Here is a 17058-nt window from a genome sequence, read left to right on the forward strand (position 1 = left end):
TGTAGGATGTTTAGCAGCATCCCCGTCCTCTATCTACTAAATGCCAGTAGCACCTCCTGCACACAAGCTGGGGTAGACAAAAATACCTTCAGACGTTGCCAAATATCTCCTGAGGGGCAAAACCACCCCAGTTAAGAACCACGGCTGTAGGAACCATTTCTTTGCTAACTTGTACCCTTTCTTTTTCTGCCCAGGGTTTCGGGAGGTTTTCCATCATGATTATTGCCTTGCTGGGGTTTGCCATTTTCTTGCTTCATTGTACAACTTGTGAGAAACCCCTAGAAGGGATCATCTCATCAGCCTGGCGTTTCACACACCCCCTTTATAATGTGACCATCTATGAAAACTCTGCTCCCAAGACCTACGTGGAAAGCTCTGAGAAAATGGGCATCTATCTCACAGACCCCCAGTGGGCAGTGAGGTACCGGATTATCTCTGGAGATGTGGCCAACGTGTTTAAAACAGAGGAGTACATGGTAGGCAACTTCTGCTTTCTGAGAATAAGGACAAAGAGTAGCAACACAGCCCTTCTGAACAGGGAGGTGCGAGACAGCTACACCCTCATCATCCAAGCCACGGAGAAGACCTCGGAGTTAGAAGCTCTGACCCGCGTGGTGGTCCACATCCTGGACCAGAATGACCTGAAGCCCCTCTTCTCCCCGCCTTCATACCGAGTCACCATCTCTGAGGACATGCCCCTCAAGAGCCCCATCTGCAAGGTGAGCGCCACGGATGCCGACCTGGGCCGGAACGCCGAGTTCTATTACACCTTTAACACGAGGTCGGAGATGTTTGCCATCCATCCCACCAGCGGGGTGGTCACCTTGGCCGGGAGGCTCAACGTCACCTGGCGAGGGAAGCATGAGCTGCAGGTGCTGGCTGTGGACCGCATGCGGAAGATCTCAGAGGGCAACGGATTTGGTAACTTGGCAGCACTGGTCATCCACGTGGAGCCTGCCCTCAGGAAGCTCCCGGCCATTGCCTCAGTGGTCTTGGCTACACCAGAGAGCAGTGACGACGCCACCTATGCCACGGTGGTGGTGGATGCAGAGAGCTCAGGTGGTGACGTGGACTCGCTGGAAATTGTTGGTGGTGACCCTGGAAAGAACTTCAAAGCCATCAAGTCTTACGCCCGGAGCAGTGAGTTCAGTTTGGTTTCCGTCAAAGACATCAACTGGATGGAACACCCTCATGGATTCAACCTCAGCCTGCAGGCCAGGGGTGGGAGCAGACCTTCTTCTTCTTCCCAGATCAGGGGCTTTCACCTACCTCCTTCCAAACTGGCTTCCCTCAAATTTGAGAAGGCTGTTTACAGAGTGCAGCTTAGTGAGTTTTCCCCTCCTGATAGCCGTGTGGTGATAGTGAAAGTAACCCACGCCTTCCCCAGCCTGAAGTATGTTCTAAAGCCATCCTCAGAGAGTGCAGCGTTTAAACTGAATGCTCGCACGGGGCTGATCACCACCACGAAGCTCATGGACTTCCATGACCGAGCTCAGTACCAGCTACACATCAGAACCTCACTGGGCCTGGCCTCCACCACTGTGGTCATTGACATCATGGACTGTAACAATCATGCCCCCGTGTTCAACAAGTCCTCCTACTATGGCACCTTCGATGAGAACATCCCTCCAGGCACCAGCGTTTTGACTGTTACGGCCACAGACCAGGATCATGGAGACAATGGATACGTCACCTACTCCATCGCTCGCCCAAACTCTGTGCCCTTTTCTATCGACCCTTACCTGGGGATCATCTCCACCTCCAAACCCATGGACTATGAGCTCATGAACAGAATTTACACCTTCCAGGTATGGGCGTCAGATTGGGGATCCCCATTTCGCCAGGAAAAAGAAGTGTCTGTTTCCCTTAGGCTCAAGAACTTGAATGACAACAAGCCTATGTTTGAGGAAGTCAATTGCACTGGGTCTATCCATGAAGACTGGCCAGTAGGAAAATCAGTAATGACCGTGTCAGCTATAGATGTGGATGAGCTTCAGAACCTAAAATATGAGATTGTGTCAGGCAACGAACTAGAGTATTTTCATCTAAATCATTTCTCTGGAGTGATATCCCTCAAACGCCCTTTTAGGAACCATACTACTGGTCAACCCATCAACTATTCCCTGAAAATTACAGCCTCAGATGGGAAAAACTATGCCTCGCCCATGACTTTGAATGTTACTGTAGTGAAGGATCCTCATTTGGAGGTCCCTGTAAAGTGTGATAAAACGGGGGTGTTGACACATTTCACAAAGACCATCCTGCACTCTGTTGGGCTTCAGAATCAGCAGTCCATTGATGAGGATTTCACTTCCTTAAGTGCATATCAGATCAATCATCATACCCCTCAGTTTGAGGACCACTTCCCACAGTCCATTGACATCCTTGAGCGTGCTCCTCTCAACACCCCCCTGGCCCACCTGGCAGCCACCGACCCCGATACTGGCTTTAACGGCAAACTGGTCTATGTGATTGCAGATGGCAATGAAGACGGCTGCTTTGACATTGAGCTGGAAACAGGGCTGCTCGCTGTAGCTGCCCCCTTGGACTATGAAGCCACCAGTTTCTACATCCTCAATGTAACGGTGTATGACCTGGGCACTCCCCAGAAGTCCTCCTGGAAGCTGCTGACGGTGAATGTGGAAGACTGGAATGATAATGCGCCCAGATTTCCTCCTGGTGGGTACCAGGTAACCATCTCAGAGGACGCAGAAGTTGGAACCACAGTTGCGGAGCTGAAAGCAAAAGATGCTGACTCGGAGGACAATGGGAGGGTTCGCTACACCCTGCTAAGCCCCACAGAGAAGTTCTCCCTCCATCCCCTCACTGGGGAACTGGTTGTCACAGGACCCCTGGACCGGGAATCAGAACCTCAATATATACTCAAGGTGGAGGCCAGGGACCAGCCCAGGAAGGGTCACCAGCTCTTCTCTGTCACCGACCTGATAGTCACATTGGAAGATGCCAATGACAACTCTCCCCAGTGCATTACAGAACTTCGCAGGCTTAAGGTCCCAGAGGATCTGCCGCCAGGGACCATTCTAACATTTCTAGATGCCTCTGATCCTGACCTGGGCCCTGCGGGAGAAGTACGATATGTCCTATTGGATGATGCCCATGGGACCTTCCACGTGAATCTCATGACGGGGGCACTCAGTCTGGAGAAAGAGCTGGACTTTGAGAGGAGGGCTGGGTATAACCTGAGCCTGTGGGCCAGTGACAGCGGGAGGCCCCTGGCCCGAAGGACCCTCTGCCGCGTGGAGGTGATCGTCCTGGATGTGAACGAGAACCTCCACCCTCCCCGCTTTGCCTCCTTTGTGTACCAGGGCCAGGTGCGGGAGAACAGCCCCTCGGGAACCTCAGTGATGGCAGTGGCTGCCCACGATGAGGACAGTGGCTTGGACGGGGAGCTCCAGTACTTCCTGCGGGCTGGCACCGACCTTGCAGCCTTCAGCATCAACCAAGACACAGGTACTAGGAGTGGGATGGGATGGGAGGGCCAGGTGCTGGGAGAGGATGGGCCTAAGGGAATCAGGCACTGTCTTGAGAGAAGTCAGGCTATAGGCTAAAAAGAACAATAAATAGGGACACTCCTTCCTGTCCCTTTCATTTTATTTTTAATTTATATACATATATATATACATATATATATAGTATATATATGTATATATACATATGTGGGTGTATGTACGTATATCCATTTAAGTTGAATCAACCATCTCACACACACTTGTATACACATACACACACACAAAAACATATGTTACATATATATGCTTATAAAAATAATGTATCATAGTTATAAAATTTTTATATATAATTTAAAAATGAATGTTTCTCTGTGTCCCATCTCCCCAGATATAATCTCTATTAAGAATTTGTCCTATAATCTTCTAAATTTTTCTCATTGCATCGGATATATTATCACTTTTCATTTTATTATTATGAAAACATAATACAACAGATACTAATTCTGAAACTTATTTTGTCACCAGGATATCTTATATGTCAGTACATATAAATCTCCTTCATTCTTTTTTAATGGCTGCATTTGTTCATATACTTTTACTCATATGCAATGAGTCTCTACAGGAAAAACTCTTAAAAAATGGAGCTCTTGGGTCAAAAGATAACATTAATAGATATATAATATCCATATATCCATATATCCATCATCCATAGATATATAATTAATATCAATGCTAATAGATATTTTCAAATTGTCCTCCAAAAAGGTGGCACCTTTGAAGCTCCACAGAAAATAAGTGCAATTCAGCAAACACTTACTGGGCACCCTCTACCTGTGAGGTCCTGAGATAGGCACCTTGGGAGAGATCCCAGGTGAATAAAAGTAGGTCCTTCTTGATGGGATGATTTCTCTCCGGGGTAGAGGGCAGGGTGATGTGGTTGAAAGAGCATTAGATTGAGAGTCAATTCTAGACCCAGATCTTCTGCTTACTTGCTACATGATCTTGGTCAAGTCATGCTCTTTCTCTGGGCCTCAGTTTCCCCATCTGTCAAAGGAGTAAGGTTCCTTCAGCTCTGCAATGCTATGGCTCTGAGTACAGGCTCTGCCCTGTCATCTGGGTCTGTCCAGCTGAGTGTGACCCATAAGAACTTAGGCTACAAGCCTCTTCCACTCACTCTTGGACCCTCGACTTCTGGAACAGTGCTAGTTCATAATAAGCAATTTGTAGATGAGAGAACCAATGAATGACGCCAAGTCTCTAAAATCATGGAGATGAGGAGAGGGGAACAGCAATTTATTTATCAAACCCCTACCCTTGAATTGGTATCTATAAGGACTTGAAGCTTGAAGGAACCAGTCTAAGGACAAATGTAAGGAAATCCCACTTAGAGAATGTGAAATGAATAAATTGGACTCGGCTTGAAGTAGTCAGGAGAAAGCAGGTCAACTACCATGGTCTTCTGGAAACCCTGCATATGCCCACATGCCCCAGTCATGGGGCTATCTTAGCAGAGAAAGGCTCTGAGAGGTTCTACAATAAGGATATGAATTTCCCTGTGTTTAACTCAGCAGCTCCCATGCCATATCAGCCACAGTTCCCTTTTCTCGTGGAATAGTTATCAATATCCTTTCCACAGTACCATCTCAGGAGTGTTAGGTAAAGTGCTTTCTAAAGCTACTTTGAGCTCTAAACTATTTTGGGTTTGGTGATTGACTATCCCTAGGAATGATTCAGACTTCCGCACCCCTGGACCGAGAATTCATGTCCTGCTACTGGCTGACGGTACTGGCAGTGGATAGGGGTTCCACCCCCCTCTCTTCTGTAACTGAAGTCTACATTGAGGTTTTGGATGTCAATGACAACCCACCCCAGATGTCCAGCCCCGTGTTCTACCCCTCCGTCCGGGAGGATGCACCCCTGCACACCTCCGTGCTCCAGCTGGATGCCCGGGACCCGGACTCCAGCTCCAAGGGGAAGCTGACCTTCAATATCACCAGCGGCAACCAAATGGGATTCTTTGTTATTCATCCTCTCACAGGTAAGGACCTCAGAAATCTGGGTGCACAGGATTATCTACAACAGTGCTTCTCAAAGTGTGGTCCTAGAATGGCAACATGAGCATCACCTATGAACTTGTTAGAAAGTCAAGTTCTCAGGCCCCATCTTAGACCTACTCAATCAGAGCTCAGGGTGGGGACAAGAAATCTGTATTTTAATATGACGTCCAGAGGATTTTGATGTGTGCTAAGTTTGAGAAGTGCTGCTCGGCAAAGTCCATCTCTGTGGGAGAATAAGAATATGTGAGTTTTCTTTCCTTGGAGCCCAGGGAAGCTAAGCAGGTTCCCTAGGTGGTCAAGCTGGGACTATTTCAGACCTCCAAGTGCTCCCAACTGACCATTCCTGAGAATCGCAAACCACAGGTTGAATCTCTTAACTCTAGTCCCACACTGATCTCAAGCCTGCTCACAGCACGGTGGCCATACAGATCCGCTTCAGAGCAACCAACCGTCTCACAAAGGTCTGTCCTCGGTCCAAGGCCATCTTGGATGGTTTAGAGGAATCCAGCGGTCATTGGCTTGCAGCCGTGAACCAGATGCAGCCCACAAAGGTGTTCTGTTTGGCCTGCACAAGCTTTAAGCAGTGATTTTTCAAGTTTCTGCCAACATTTAAAAATTTGGAAATTGCGCAAAATATTCCAGATTTCTGGTTGTTCTTAAAATAACAAGATCTGGCCACATGGACCACACATCCCGCAGGGCCACAGCTGCCCGGAGCTGACAGCAGCTCCCTGTGTACAGCAGGTGTGTCCTCTGTGCCCACAGTCCCCTCACACCCGACTGTGTTATTCCCGCCTGCTTCCTGCAATTATGCTGCCTGCCTGGCTCCCAGCAGAAGGTGAGAGCCAGTTCCCACTGCTGCAGGTACGGCTCCAAGGCCACATGTCCCTCTTGACCATGAACAACAACCCTATTGCAGAGAAGGCTGACATTCTCTCCTTCGAACCCAACTTCCCATTCTCCAGCTCCAACTGACTCTTGTCCTGGAAGGACAGAACTCTGGCAAGATTGGAGGAAGGAGAAGGGGAGAGTGCTGGCAGCAGCTTCCTGATCCTTAAGGCAAAAGGGAGTCAGGAGGAGCGATGGGCCTGGGGATCCTGAGGCAGACAGTGGGCGGGGGATACAAGTGCCCCTTTGCCCTGTGACATCTGTTTGGAACCTTTGACCTCGGGGAGCGGATTAGTCCTCCTAGAAGGAGAATGCTTTTCTCTTGAAGAACAGGCCTAAGCTGGCTCTCTGCCTGGGCCCACTCTGTCCCTCCTTTTTTGGAAGAGGGAAGAGATCTCTCACCTAAGGCAATAGGTTCTCTACTTCTTCCAAATCCCTGCTCTGTTTACTGTCAACAGTTCCCTGACACCAGGTCTGGCAAAATGCCCCAGAGGGCAGAGAGCTCTTAGTCTTCCTACAGTTGAGAAGAAATTTTTATCAGCATGAACATTTGAAAATAAAATAATAAGTCAGCAATGATTCCCCGTGCCCCACACCCCCCGCCCACCTTTCTTATCCACATTATATTGTCCTACTTCCATACTTGGATCCCTTGGATGGCTTCCCTGTGCCCTTAAGATAAAGCCAGACCCTGCCGTGTCCCACAGACTTGTGCCTGACCGGGCCCCTGCTTTCCTTTCTGGCTTCATCTTGCCTCTCTTGCTCTATCACTCTCTGGATCCAGCCACATGGCCTGCCTTGGTCCATGACCTCTCCTGGCACAGGGCCTTTGCACATGCTATTCCTGCTGCCAGGAGTCTCTTCTCTCTGTTTTCAGGCTAACTCCTGCTCTTCTTTCAGATCTTGGCCCAGCTGTTCTTTCCTTAGAAAAGTTTTTCCTGACACTATAATACATCTCCCAGCAGCATCTAGTTTTTAAAAACACTTATCACTTAGAACATTATATTCATGTATGTGATTATTCCATTAATTATCCATGTCCTTCACTAGACTTCAAAGGTTTTCCAGAAAAGGAAGCTTGATTTTTTTTTTGTCCACTAGAATATGAAGTCCTGGCACACAGTAGGACCTCAATAATTGGGAAATGAATGAATGAATCTCTGCCAGCATCCACAATCTTTTGTTAAGCCCAAGACTCATTTATTCAGCAAATGTTTAAAGGTGTCTGCCCTGATGAGGCATTGAAATTATGTGCTGTAGAGAGAGGGGAAGGTATAAAACATAATTTCAGGCCTTGAGGAATCCAATCCATCAGGACCATGAAGATCTGGATGTAAAAAAAGCTATAGAACCAGTGTAAAGAATACGACATTGGGACTTCCCTGGTGGTGCAGCGGTTAAGAATCTGCCTGCCAATGCAGGGGACACGGGTTCAAGCCCTGGTCTAGGAAGATCCCACATGCCGCGGAGCAACGAAGCCCATGTGCCACAACTACTGAGCCCATGAGCCACAACTACTGAGCCCACGAGCTACTGAAGCTTGCATGCCTAGAGCCTGTGCCCCACAACAAGAGAAGCCACCGCAATGAGAAGCCCGTGCACCGCAACGAAGAGCAGCCCCCCCTCGCTGCAACTAGAGAAAGCCCTTGCGCACAGCAACAAAGACCCAACGCAGCCAAATTAATTAATTAATTGATTATTTAAAAAAAAATTATATATATAAAAGAAAGAGTACCACATTGTTAAAATATGAGTAGATGTGGTGCTGTGACTGTTGAGAGGAGAGAGGAAGCTGCTCAGTGTGGTAGACCAGCAACGGCTTCATGGAACAGGGGTGGCTATGCCGAGCTGAAGGATCCGGAGGATTTGACAAGGAACAGTCTGGCAGGGCACTTGGGCAAGGACTGTGACAGGAGAAATAGCCAGGAGGGAAAAAGACCCAGGTCTTGTTGAAGACAGAGCAAGTACGTCCATTTTTTTTCCTTTTAGTTTTTTCTTCTTTTAAAAATTTTTAATGGTGAAATAATTGTAGACCTACAGGAGAGTTGCAAAGAGAGTTCTCATATATCCATCACTCAGTTTCCCCTCATGTTAACCTAGCACATTTATCAAAACTAAGAATTAATACTGGTGCAAGGCTATTAAGGAGAATACAGACTTTACTAAGATTTCCCCAGTTTTCTCTGCTAACATCCTTATTCCCATCCAGGACCCCACACTACCTCTAGTCCTCACATGTCCTTGGTCTCCAGTGTCTGACCGTTCCTCAGTCTTTACTAGTCTTTTATGAGCAAGTAGGCCCATTTTCTAAAGGCATATCCATTTCCACCACTTATCAAATGTAAGATCTTGGGGAAGTTACTTGACTGCTCTATGTCTGAGTTTGCTCACCAGTAAAATGGAGATAATAATAGCTACCTCTTTGCTGGTTGGGAAGACTAAATGGGTGAATAGATGGAGATACATAGGGAGCTTTGAAGAATGCCTGGACGTGTAAGAGCTCAGTGAGTGCTGGCTCTTATGATTCTGAGGAAGGGCAGAGGGGGGAGAGGAAGCTGGCAGGGTAGGTGGGGTAAGACCTAGATGGTGGTGGGTCAGGGTAAAAAGAGTAGAAGAATCTAGAATCCATTAGAGGTGGAATCAACAGTAGTTATAAAACCACTGGATGAGGGAAGGGAGGGAGAGGGAAGGGGCTGAGATGGGGTGATGGGGGGACATTTGTTTGGAGGAGAGAAATGATAAGAGCTGAATCGGCTGAATGCCCGCCTCGTGCCAGGAAGGGTCCTTGGTGGACCCTCACACAGTCCCTTGGGGGTGTTTCCACCATGTCCCCCTCCTACATGGGCACTCCCTGGAAATCCTGACACCAACCTCAGAGGGGGGACGAGGCTGAGAACACGGGCAATGGCCCAGGAGGCCAGGCAGCAATTCCAGGGACACTGGCCCTGAGAAGATGCGGGGGAGGCAGAGAGAAAAGAAAAACCAGAGATGGAGAAAGAGTGACAGATTCCAAGATGCAAAGAGGGGGAAGGGAGAGAGGAAGCTCTGGGAAGGCAGAGAGAAGGAGGATGGTGAGGGGTGAACAGAGAGGGGAGAGGGGATGAAGAGAGAGCAGGACTGAGCCAGAAGGGAGGCTCCCAGCCAGGGTCCTCTCATCCCCACACTCTTCCTGGGGGTCACCCAGATGCTAGGCCTTCCCCATGAGGCCCCTCAGCTTGGGGATAAGCTGGGTGGGGCAACCTGAAACAATATTCACTCTGTCCTAGAGGAATGCATCTTCCTCTCTAGCTGTGGGGCTTTCCAGGAGCCTGCTCGGATTCCTCCCGTGCCTGCCTTCATTGAGGGAAGAAAAGGCGGGAGGATGAGGAGGCAGGAACATGGCGCAGACAGAGGTCACTCCTCACACCACACTCCCATTTCCAGCACTGCAGGCCTCATCCCCAACACCGGATCCCCGTTTCTCTCATGGAGCCCCATCCCCACACTTTATTCCATTACTCCATCATTTAATTGCCTAAACAAGATCAAGAAACTTACTGAAAGTTTTTAGAACACCCACTGACCCCCTACCAATAGCTCTGCTTTCATTGAAAAGAGACCTCCCTACCCAGCTAGGACCTCTCAGTCTATGGGCGTGGATGCCCCTCTGGGCCCCCGAAAACCTTGAGCTTGACTTTCCTGATGCTTGCAGAGAACTGGCACCTTCTCGCCTTTATGGCCTCAATTTATAGCCACAGTGTCTAGAAAATGAAAACCAGAATTACAGAGCACTAAGTTCACCTTCCTGAATTTACAGAGGAGCACTCCCCTGGCTCATCTGTGCCAGCCCAGCATGGGAAGAGCCGGTCCTAGGTCTCAGATGAATAAGAGAATTACAACAAAGGAGTAAAAAGCCACCCCTCTGTGATTTCTCGTGAACTGAAGGCAGTGACTGTGATCCCTGTTATAACTCCTGATGAGCTGCCTTTTTCACTCAACAATATACTGTGCTCAGGACCCTCCTCATGGTGAAAGCAGGAAGTAGGTGGGACCCTCCGCTCATGCCATCACCTCGGCTGTCCTCTCCCCTTCCTTTCTTCCCCTTCTTTCTCTCCAGAGTTCCATTTCCCCCTCATGCTCTTGCTCTCCAAAGACGAGAAGAATTCTGATCTAGGCTTTGAATGTAACCCTTGAATTTATCCCAGTAAAATGGCCCTGGGCAGAAGACCTAAATAGAGATTTCTCCAAAGAAGATATACAGATTGCCAACAAACACATGAAAAGATGCTCAACATCACTAATCATTAGAGAAATGCACATCAAAACTACAATGAGGTATCACCTCACACCAGTTAGAATGGGCATCGTCAAAAAATCTACAAACAATAAATGCTGGAGAAGTTGTGGAGAAAAGGGAACCCTCTTGCACTGCTGGTGGGAATGTAAATTGATACAGCCACTATGGAGAACAGTATGGAGGTTCCTTAAAAAACTAAAAATAGAGCTACCATAGGACCCAGCAATCCCACTACTGGGCATATACCCTGAGAAAACCATAATTCAAAAAGAATCATGTACCGCAATGTTCATTGCAGCTCTATTTACTACGGCCAGGACATGGAAGCAACCTAAGTGTCCATCGACAGATGGATGGATAAAGAAGATGTGGCACATATATACAATGGAATATTACTCAGCCATAAAAAGAAACGAAATTGAGTTACTTGTAGTGAGGTGGATGTACCCAGAGTCTGTCATACAGAGTGAAGTAAGTCAGAAAGAGAAAAATACCATATGGTAACATATATATATGGAATCTTAAAAAAAAAAAAAGTTCTGAAGAACGTAGTGGCAGGACAGGAATAAAGATGCAGACGTAGAGAATGGACTTGAGGACATGGGGAGGGGGAAGGGTAAGCTGGGACGAAGTGAGAGAGTGGCATGGACATATATACACTACCAAATGTAAAATAGGTAGCTAGTGGGAAGCAGCTGCATAGCACAGGGAGATCAGCTTGGTGCTTTGTGACCACCTAGAGGGGTGGGATAGGGAGGGTGGGAGGGAGACGCAAGAGTGAGGAGATATGGGGATATATGTATACGTATAGCTGATTCACTTTGTTATAAAGCAGAAACTAACACACCATTGTAAAGCAATTATACTCCAATAAAGATGTTAAAAAAATAAATAAATAAAAATAAAATGGCCCTGGGAGCCTTTGCTCCAGTCTCCCTCCAACCATCTCTCCCCCAGGTCTCCTATCCACTGCCCAGCTGCTGGACCGAGAGAACAAGGAGGAACACATCCTGGAGGTGAGTGATGCTGCTGAACCCATTCGCTGGATTTGAAAACCTCCTGCAGGAGGCCAGGCTGGAGCCAAGCCAGGCCTTGGGCCCACATGCACGTTTCCAGGCAGTGGCTGAGGAGGGTGCTGACTCAGAGGAGTTGCTACTTAAGCTGAGCCTTGCTGTGGTGCAGACTCTCAGCGTCTTCGCTGGCTCTCGAGCACTGTGAAGGGAAGGAATCTGAAACCATGTGAGAGCTGGACAGGAAGCACTGATGGATTAGCAATACCTGCAGTGAGTATAGGAAGACGGAGCAGTACACAGGGGCTAGGCACTTGTCCGGTCTGCTTTCCAGTCCATCCCTATGCTCTAGAGAGAGTCACCTAGTGTCAAACACTAGGTCAGTAGGAGAGCCAGGATGAAAACCCAGACCTTTGTCCTCTAGCTCTGTGCTCTTCCTAGGACGTCTCTGAAATCACATAAGCATCCCTGGTGACCATTCCAATGAGAGGCGTCGGTCTTGACCCAGAGGGGATTAAATCAGAAGGAATCTAGTTATACCCCCTCCTGCACTATCCACAACTAATGAACAGGCATCTCTTCTAGTCTTAAAGACGTCGGCTGGGAGGGACACATATTCCTCGGCAGGAATTTTGCCTTCTATGCTCCCAGGCTCTGGACGTTCCCTTTGTATGATACAGGCATTACTAGTAACAGGAGCCAAACGGCCCTCTAGGGACTGAGGCATTCTCCACAGTTCAGCAGAGGCATTTATCTTTAAACAGCAAAATATATTAAGAACTTGGAATCATTTAAAGTGGAAATGTCCCTTCTCTTACTGATGCATGGGATGATTTGCCCCTACCTGAAACAGCCCGATTCTGAAATTGTTTTGGTGCCTTTACTTTGCCTCTTGATATCATTTCATGCATTGGGCGGCATGTCTGACTCCAAAGGTACCGCCCATGCCTCCATTAACATCTCCTCAATTACTTTTTTCTAACCTCCAGTAGCTTAAGGAAAGCGAGAACAAAGCTTACCAGAATTACGAGCCAATAAAAAGTAAATGGTCTCCGAGAAATGGCCATTGGCCTCCTGAGTAAAGAGTTCTAGCTTTTGTCTAGAGCCTCTGTGACTCTTCCCCCAGTTCTTTCTGGTTTCTTTCTCTGTTATTGCTCGCTTTCCTGTGGGCGAGGTTACCAAAGAGCTGGGTTCCAAGAAGGTAAGGTTATGATAATAAAAATCACGAGCGTATACCAAACAACAGATAGACTGGTATTTCCGGGCTTTTGAAAGCAGGGGTAGTGGCAGAACTGTGGTGGGTGGCGATACATATTCACTGCCTTGCGTTTGTCAACTCACACTGGATTCTGTCCCCAGGTGACTGTGCTGGACAACGGGGAGCCCTCCCTAAGGTCCACCTCTAGGGTGGTGGTACGCATCTTGGACGTCAATGACAACCCCCCCGTCTTCTCCCACAAGCTCTTCAATGTCCGCCTTCCAGAGAGGCTCAGCCCACTGACCCCTGGGGCTGTGTACAGGCTGGTGGCTTCAGACCCGGATGTGGGTCTCAATGGCAGGGTCACCTACAGTATCGAGGAGAGTGACGAGGGGGGCTTCAGCATCGACCCGGTCACAGGCGTGGTGTCGTCCAGCAGCATCTTCCCAGCTGGAGAGTACAACATCCTAACGGTGAGGGACAGATGGAGGCCGTGGAGGGGGAGTGGCATACCTGGTCAGGGATTTTCTTTGAGGATACAGGAGGAGGGAGACAGCCTTCAGGCTTGATGGAGGTAATACCCCCCTCCGTGGCTTTCTCCCAAAGAAACTGGGAATCCTGACTTCAGCCAAAAGATCAGAATTCTGGGCCTTTCTCTTTGAGGGCAATAAGGTCCTTGGCTGGAAAATCCACCCTATTTACATATAAAGATTTTGGTGAGAAGAGCAGGGCTTTGAAATCAAGATAAGCCTGGATTCCAATCCTAGCACTGTCGTTTTACAACTGTGTGGCCTTGGACAAGTCACTTAACCCTCGTGAGCCTTTGTTTCATCATCTGTAAGACGGGCATAAGAACATTTTCCTTGTAGAAAGCCAATATAGCAAGTGGCTAGGGCGTGGGCTCTCATGTCAGTAGCCTGAATCCAACCCCATCCTCACTGCTGGCCAGGCAGACATCCCAGGCGGGTGAATTCACTATGCTGAGCCCCGGTTTCCTCCTGCAAAAGGGAGGTGATAACAGTACCTCTCTGAGGGCTGTCAATAGGATTAAATTAGATATTGCACACAATGCTTTCAGAGCAGGGCCTGATAATAGGGAGTGCTCAGCAAATTCTAGTTTATTATGTTGATGGCTGTTGGGAAGGGTAAAGGGTCCATGCATGGAAAGTCCGGTTCAGGAAGTAGCACACAAAGCCTTCAGATAATAGTGGCTTTGATTCACTTTTTACTACCTATGAGTTTCTGGAGCACAGTTCTATGTTCTGTTCACCACTGTGCCTGCTGCGACTGGCTTGGTGCCTGTTTACGTAAGCTCTCAGCTGTGTGTTGAATGGATGAACCAGTGGACGAAAGGCCAGCTCAGTCAGTCACAGGGCGCTCTGTCTCCTGGCCTGGCCACCAGGGTCTTCTTGTTTCTTAACCCCAACCCTACAGTCAAAGCCTCACCTTCTGGCCTCTTTTCAGGTCAAGGCAACAGACAGTGGGCAGCCACCGCTCTCGGCCAGTGTCCGGCTACACATTGAGTGGGTCCCCCAGCCCCGGCCCTCCTCCATCCCACTGGCCTTTGATGAATCCCACTACAGCTTTACAGTCATGGAGACAGACCCCGTGAACCACATGGTGGGAGTCATCAGTGTCGAGGGCCGACCTGGTCTCTTCTGGTTCAGCATCTCAGGTGAGGGCCCAAGGGTCCCATCCTTGCAGACCAGCCCTAGTCCCTAGGACACAGTCCTTCTGACCCCTCTCAAGGTCACACTCCGTGGCAGCGGCTGTTTTGGCCATGAGTGGTGATTGCCTCTTCCCTGGTCCTTTGGGGCAGTGGGTAGTCAGACCCCTGCTTCTGCCAAGCTTTCCTTCGCACAAGCTGTGATCTCGGGTGCAACCTCCACGGTCTCACTGGTAACCCCAGCCAGAGCCAGACAGGGTCTCAGTTATCCCAAGTTCCTGGGAGACCTAAGACAGTGGTCCAGAGAGGCCCAGAGGAGAAAGCACAAGTTTTATGTTTCCTCTTCTGCCTCAATGTGAACATCAGTGTAGAGCTGACTTCATTGACCATGAGCCCGAGGCCAGCTGTACCCTGGGGCCCTGCTTAACGTTCTGGTCCCAGGTTCCAGCCTCAAGATCAGGGAAAGGGTCTATTCTTTTTTTTTTTGCGGTACGCGGGCCTCTCCCGTCGCGGAGCACAGGCTCCGGACGCGCAGGCCCAGCGGCCACGGCCCACGGGCCCAGCCGCTCGGCGGCACACGGGACCCTCCCGGACCTGGGCACGAACCCGTATCCCCTACATCTGCACGCAGACTCTCAACCACTGCGCCACCAGGGAAGCCCAAGGGTCTATTCTTGTAGTAGGAGACACTTGGGTCCAAGCTCTCATGGCCTCCTCTGAAATTCCTTTCTGTTTCTAAATCAAGATTTTGTTAAAACATCTTGGGGTGGGGTGTGGTTCATAGATTCCTTTGGGAACCTGATGAATGTTTAGGTCCTCTTCCCAAAACACACACACACACACACACACACACACACACACGCACACACACACACACACACACACCCCTGCATGCAAATTTAGGGGTTTTATAGATTCGCTGAAACCCAGCCAGGGATTCCAGGTCAAGAATCTCTAATCTAAGAGCTTCAGTACCCCCTGAACCATGAAGTCCTATTACAGAGATTTCCAGCCTGCTTCAGAGGTTGGATACCAGCCTGTCTCAAGCTTTTTGACCTCCTAGATTTACTTCCAGTTCTGATTCACTGCTCTTTTTAAGTATTTGACTTTTTTTCTTATAGAACATTTAGAAAACACAAGTGAGTACAGAGAAGAGAATAAAAATCACCTGAACTCCCACTAACCTGAAGATAATCCCCTGTTATCATTTTTATGTTTCCCTCTAGTCTTTTCCTTTATACACCCATACATTTAGGGTTATATGAAAATATTATCATATAACCTTTTTTTTTTTTTTTTTTTTTTTTTGCGGTACACGGTACACGGGCCTCTCAATTGTCGTGGCCTCTCCCGTTGCGGAGCACAGGCTCCGGACGCACAGGCTCAGCGGCCATGGCTCACGGGCCCAGCCGCTCCGCGGCATGTGGGATCTTCCCGGACCGGGGCACAAACCCACGTCCCCTGCATCGGCAGGCGGACTCTCAACCACTGCACCACCAGGGAAGCCCTGTCATATAACCTTTTAAAATATATCATGAACATATTTCCATGCCACTAAACAAATTTCTACGAGCAGACATTTAAATAGCTGCATGCTAATTCTATATTTTGGATTCTCAGTGTATTAAAACAATTCCCTCTTGTTGAACAGAGTTACTTCCATTTTTTCCTGTGTCTAAGCTGCTTTAGACTATGCAAACTACCTGTAAGCCATGATGTAGAGCTCCATTACTCCTGCATGTTTCAATACTAGTAGCAGAATACATTCTAGCGCAAATTTTGGTCTTCCTCTGGGACTCTTCAGTCTTTATAAGTGTACCTTTTCCTGAATCATCACTTGGATCTTCAAAATAATTTGACAATAAGTTGAGAGGATAAACTACCACCTCCTCTAGATCTGCCAGCCACATCCCATAGTACTTGTGCTACCACTGCCTACATCACTGAGGTCGCGTGTGCTTTCCTCTTACCACCCGTCCAGGTGGGGACAAGGACATGGACTTTGACATTGAGAAGACCACAGGCAGCATTGTCATCGCCAAGCCTCTCGATACAAGGAGGAGGTCAAGCTACAACTTGACCGTGGAGGTGACCGATGGGTCCCACACCATTGACACCCAGGTGAGAGGCCTCACTGGGAACCCTGAGTTGAGAGGAGATGGGAGGCCTCCTTGGTTGGAAGGCAGCTGTGCTCACCACTATGCCACCATTGCACACTGGGGCCTCTTTGGTTGGGATGAGGATACTGAAGGCTCTCTGTGCATGTGGTGTACCTCAAGGAACACTGAATTTGGAATCAAGGTTCTGTGCTCTAGTCTTGTCTGATCACTCTCTATGTCTGTGATCTTGGGAGAATTCTTGTTCCCACTATGGATCTCTATATAATGAGGGGTTTTGTCTAAATGAGCAGGTTTTAATTAAAGGTAGAGTGCCACAGGGGCTACCATAGACATAAGGAATGATGGTAAGTGGGGCTCTGGATTTCTACTCTGC

The 17058-nt window shown here is 48.5% G+C and overlaps 1 protein-coding gene across 1 annotated transcript in view; it reads left to right on the forward strand.

The window, feature by feature from the left end:
- The first annotated feature begins 215 nt into the window (after positions 1 to 215).
- The window catches only part of FAT2 (FAT atypical cadherin 2), a 65547-nt gene continuing 48704 nt past the window's right edge, over positions 216 to 17058 (forward strand). Inside the window, exons 1-6 of the mRNA XM_060008491.1 lie at positions 216 to 3471; positions 5194 to 5508; positions 11649 to 11707; positions 13061 to 13372; positions 14364 to 14574; positions 16547 to 16686. Coding sequence (XP_059864474.1) covers positions 216 to 3471; positions 5194 to 5508; positions 11649 to 11707; positions 13061 to 13372; positions 14364 to 14574; positions 16547 to 16686 — 4293 coding nt within the window. The remainder of the gene's footprint in view (positions 3472 to 5193; positions 5509 to 11648; positions 11708 to 13060; positions 13373 to 14363; positions 14575 to 16546; positions 16687 to 17058) is intronic.

The sequence above is a fragment of the Delphinus delphis genome, chromosome 3, assembly GCF_949987515.2.
Source record: "Delphinus delphis chromosome 3, mDelDel1.2, whole genome shotgun sequence".
NCBI classification, from domain to species: Eukaryota; Metazoa; Chordata; class Mammalia; order Artiodactyla; family Delphinidae; genus Delphinus; species Delphinus delphis.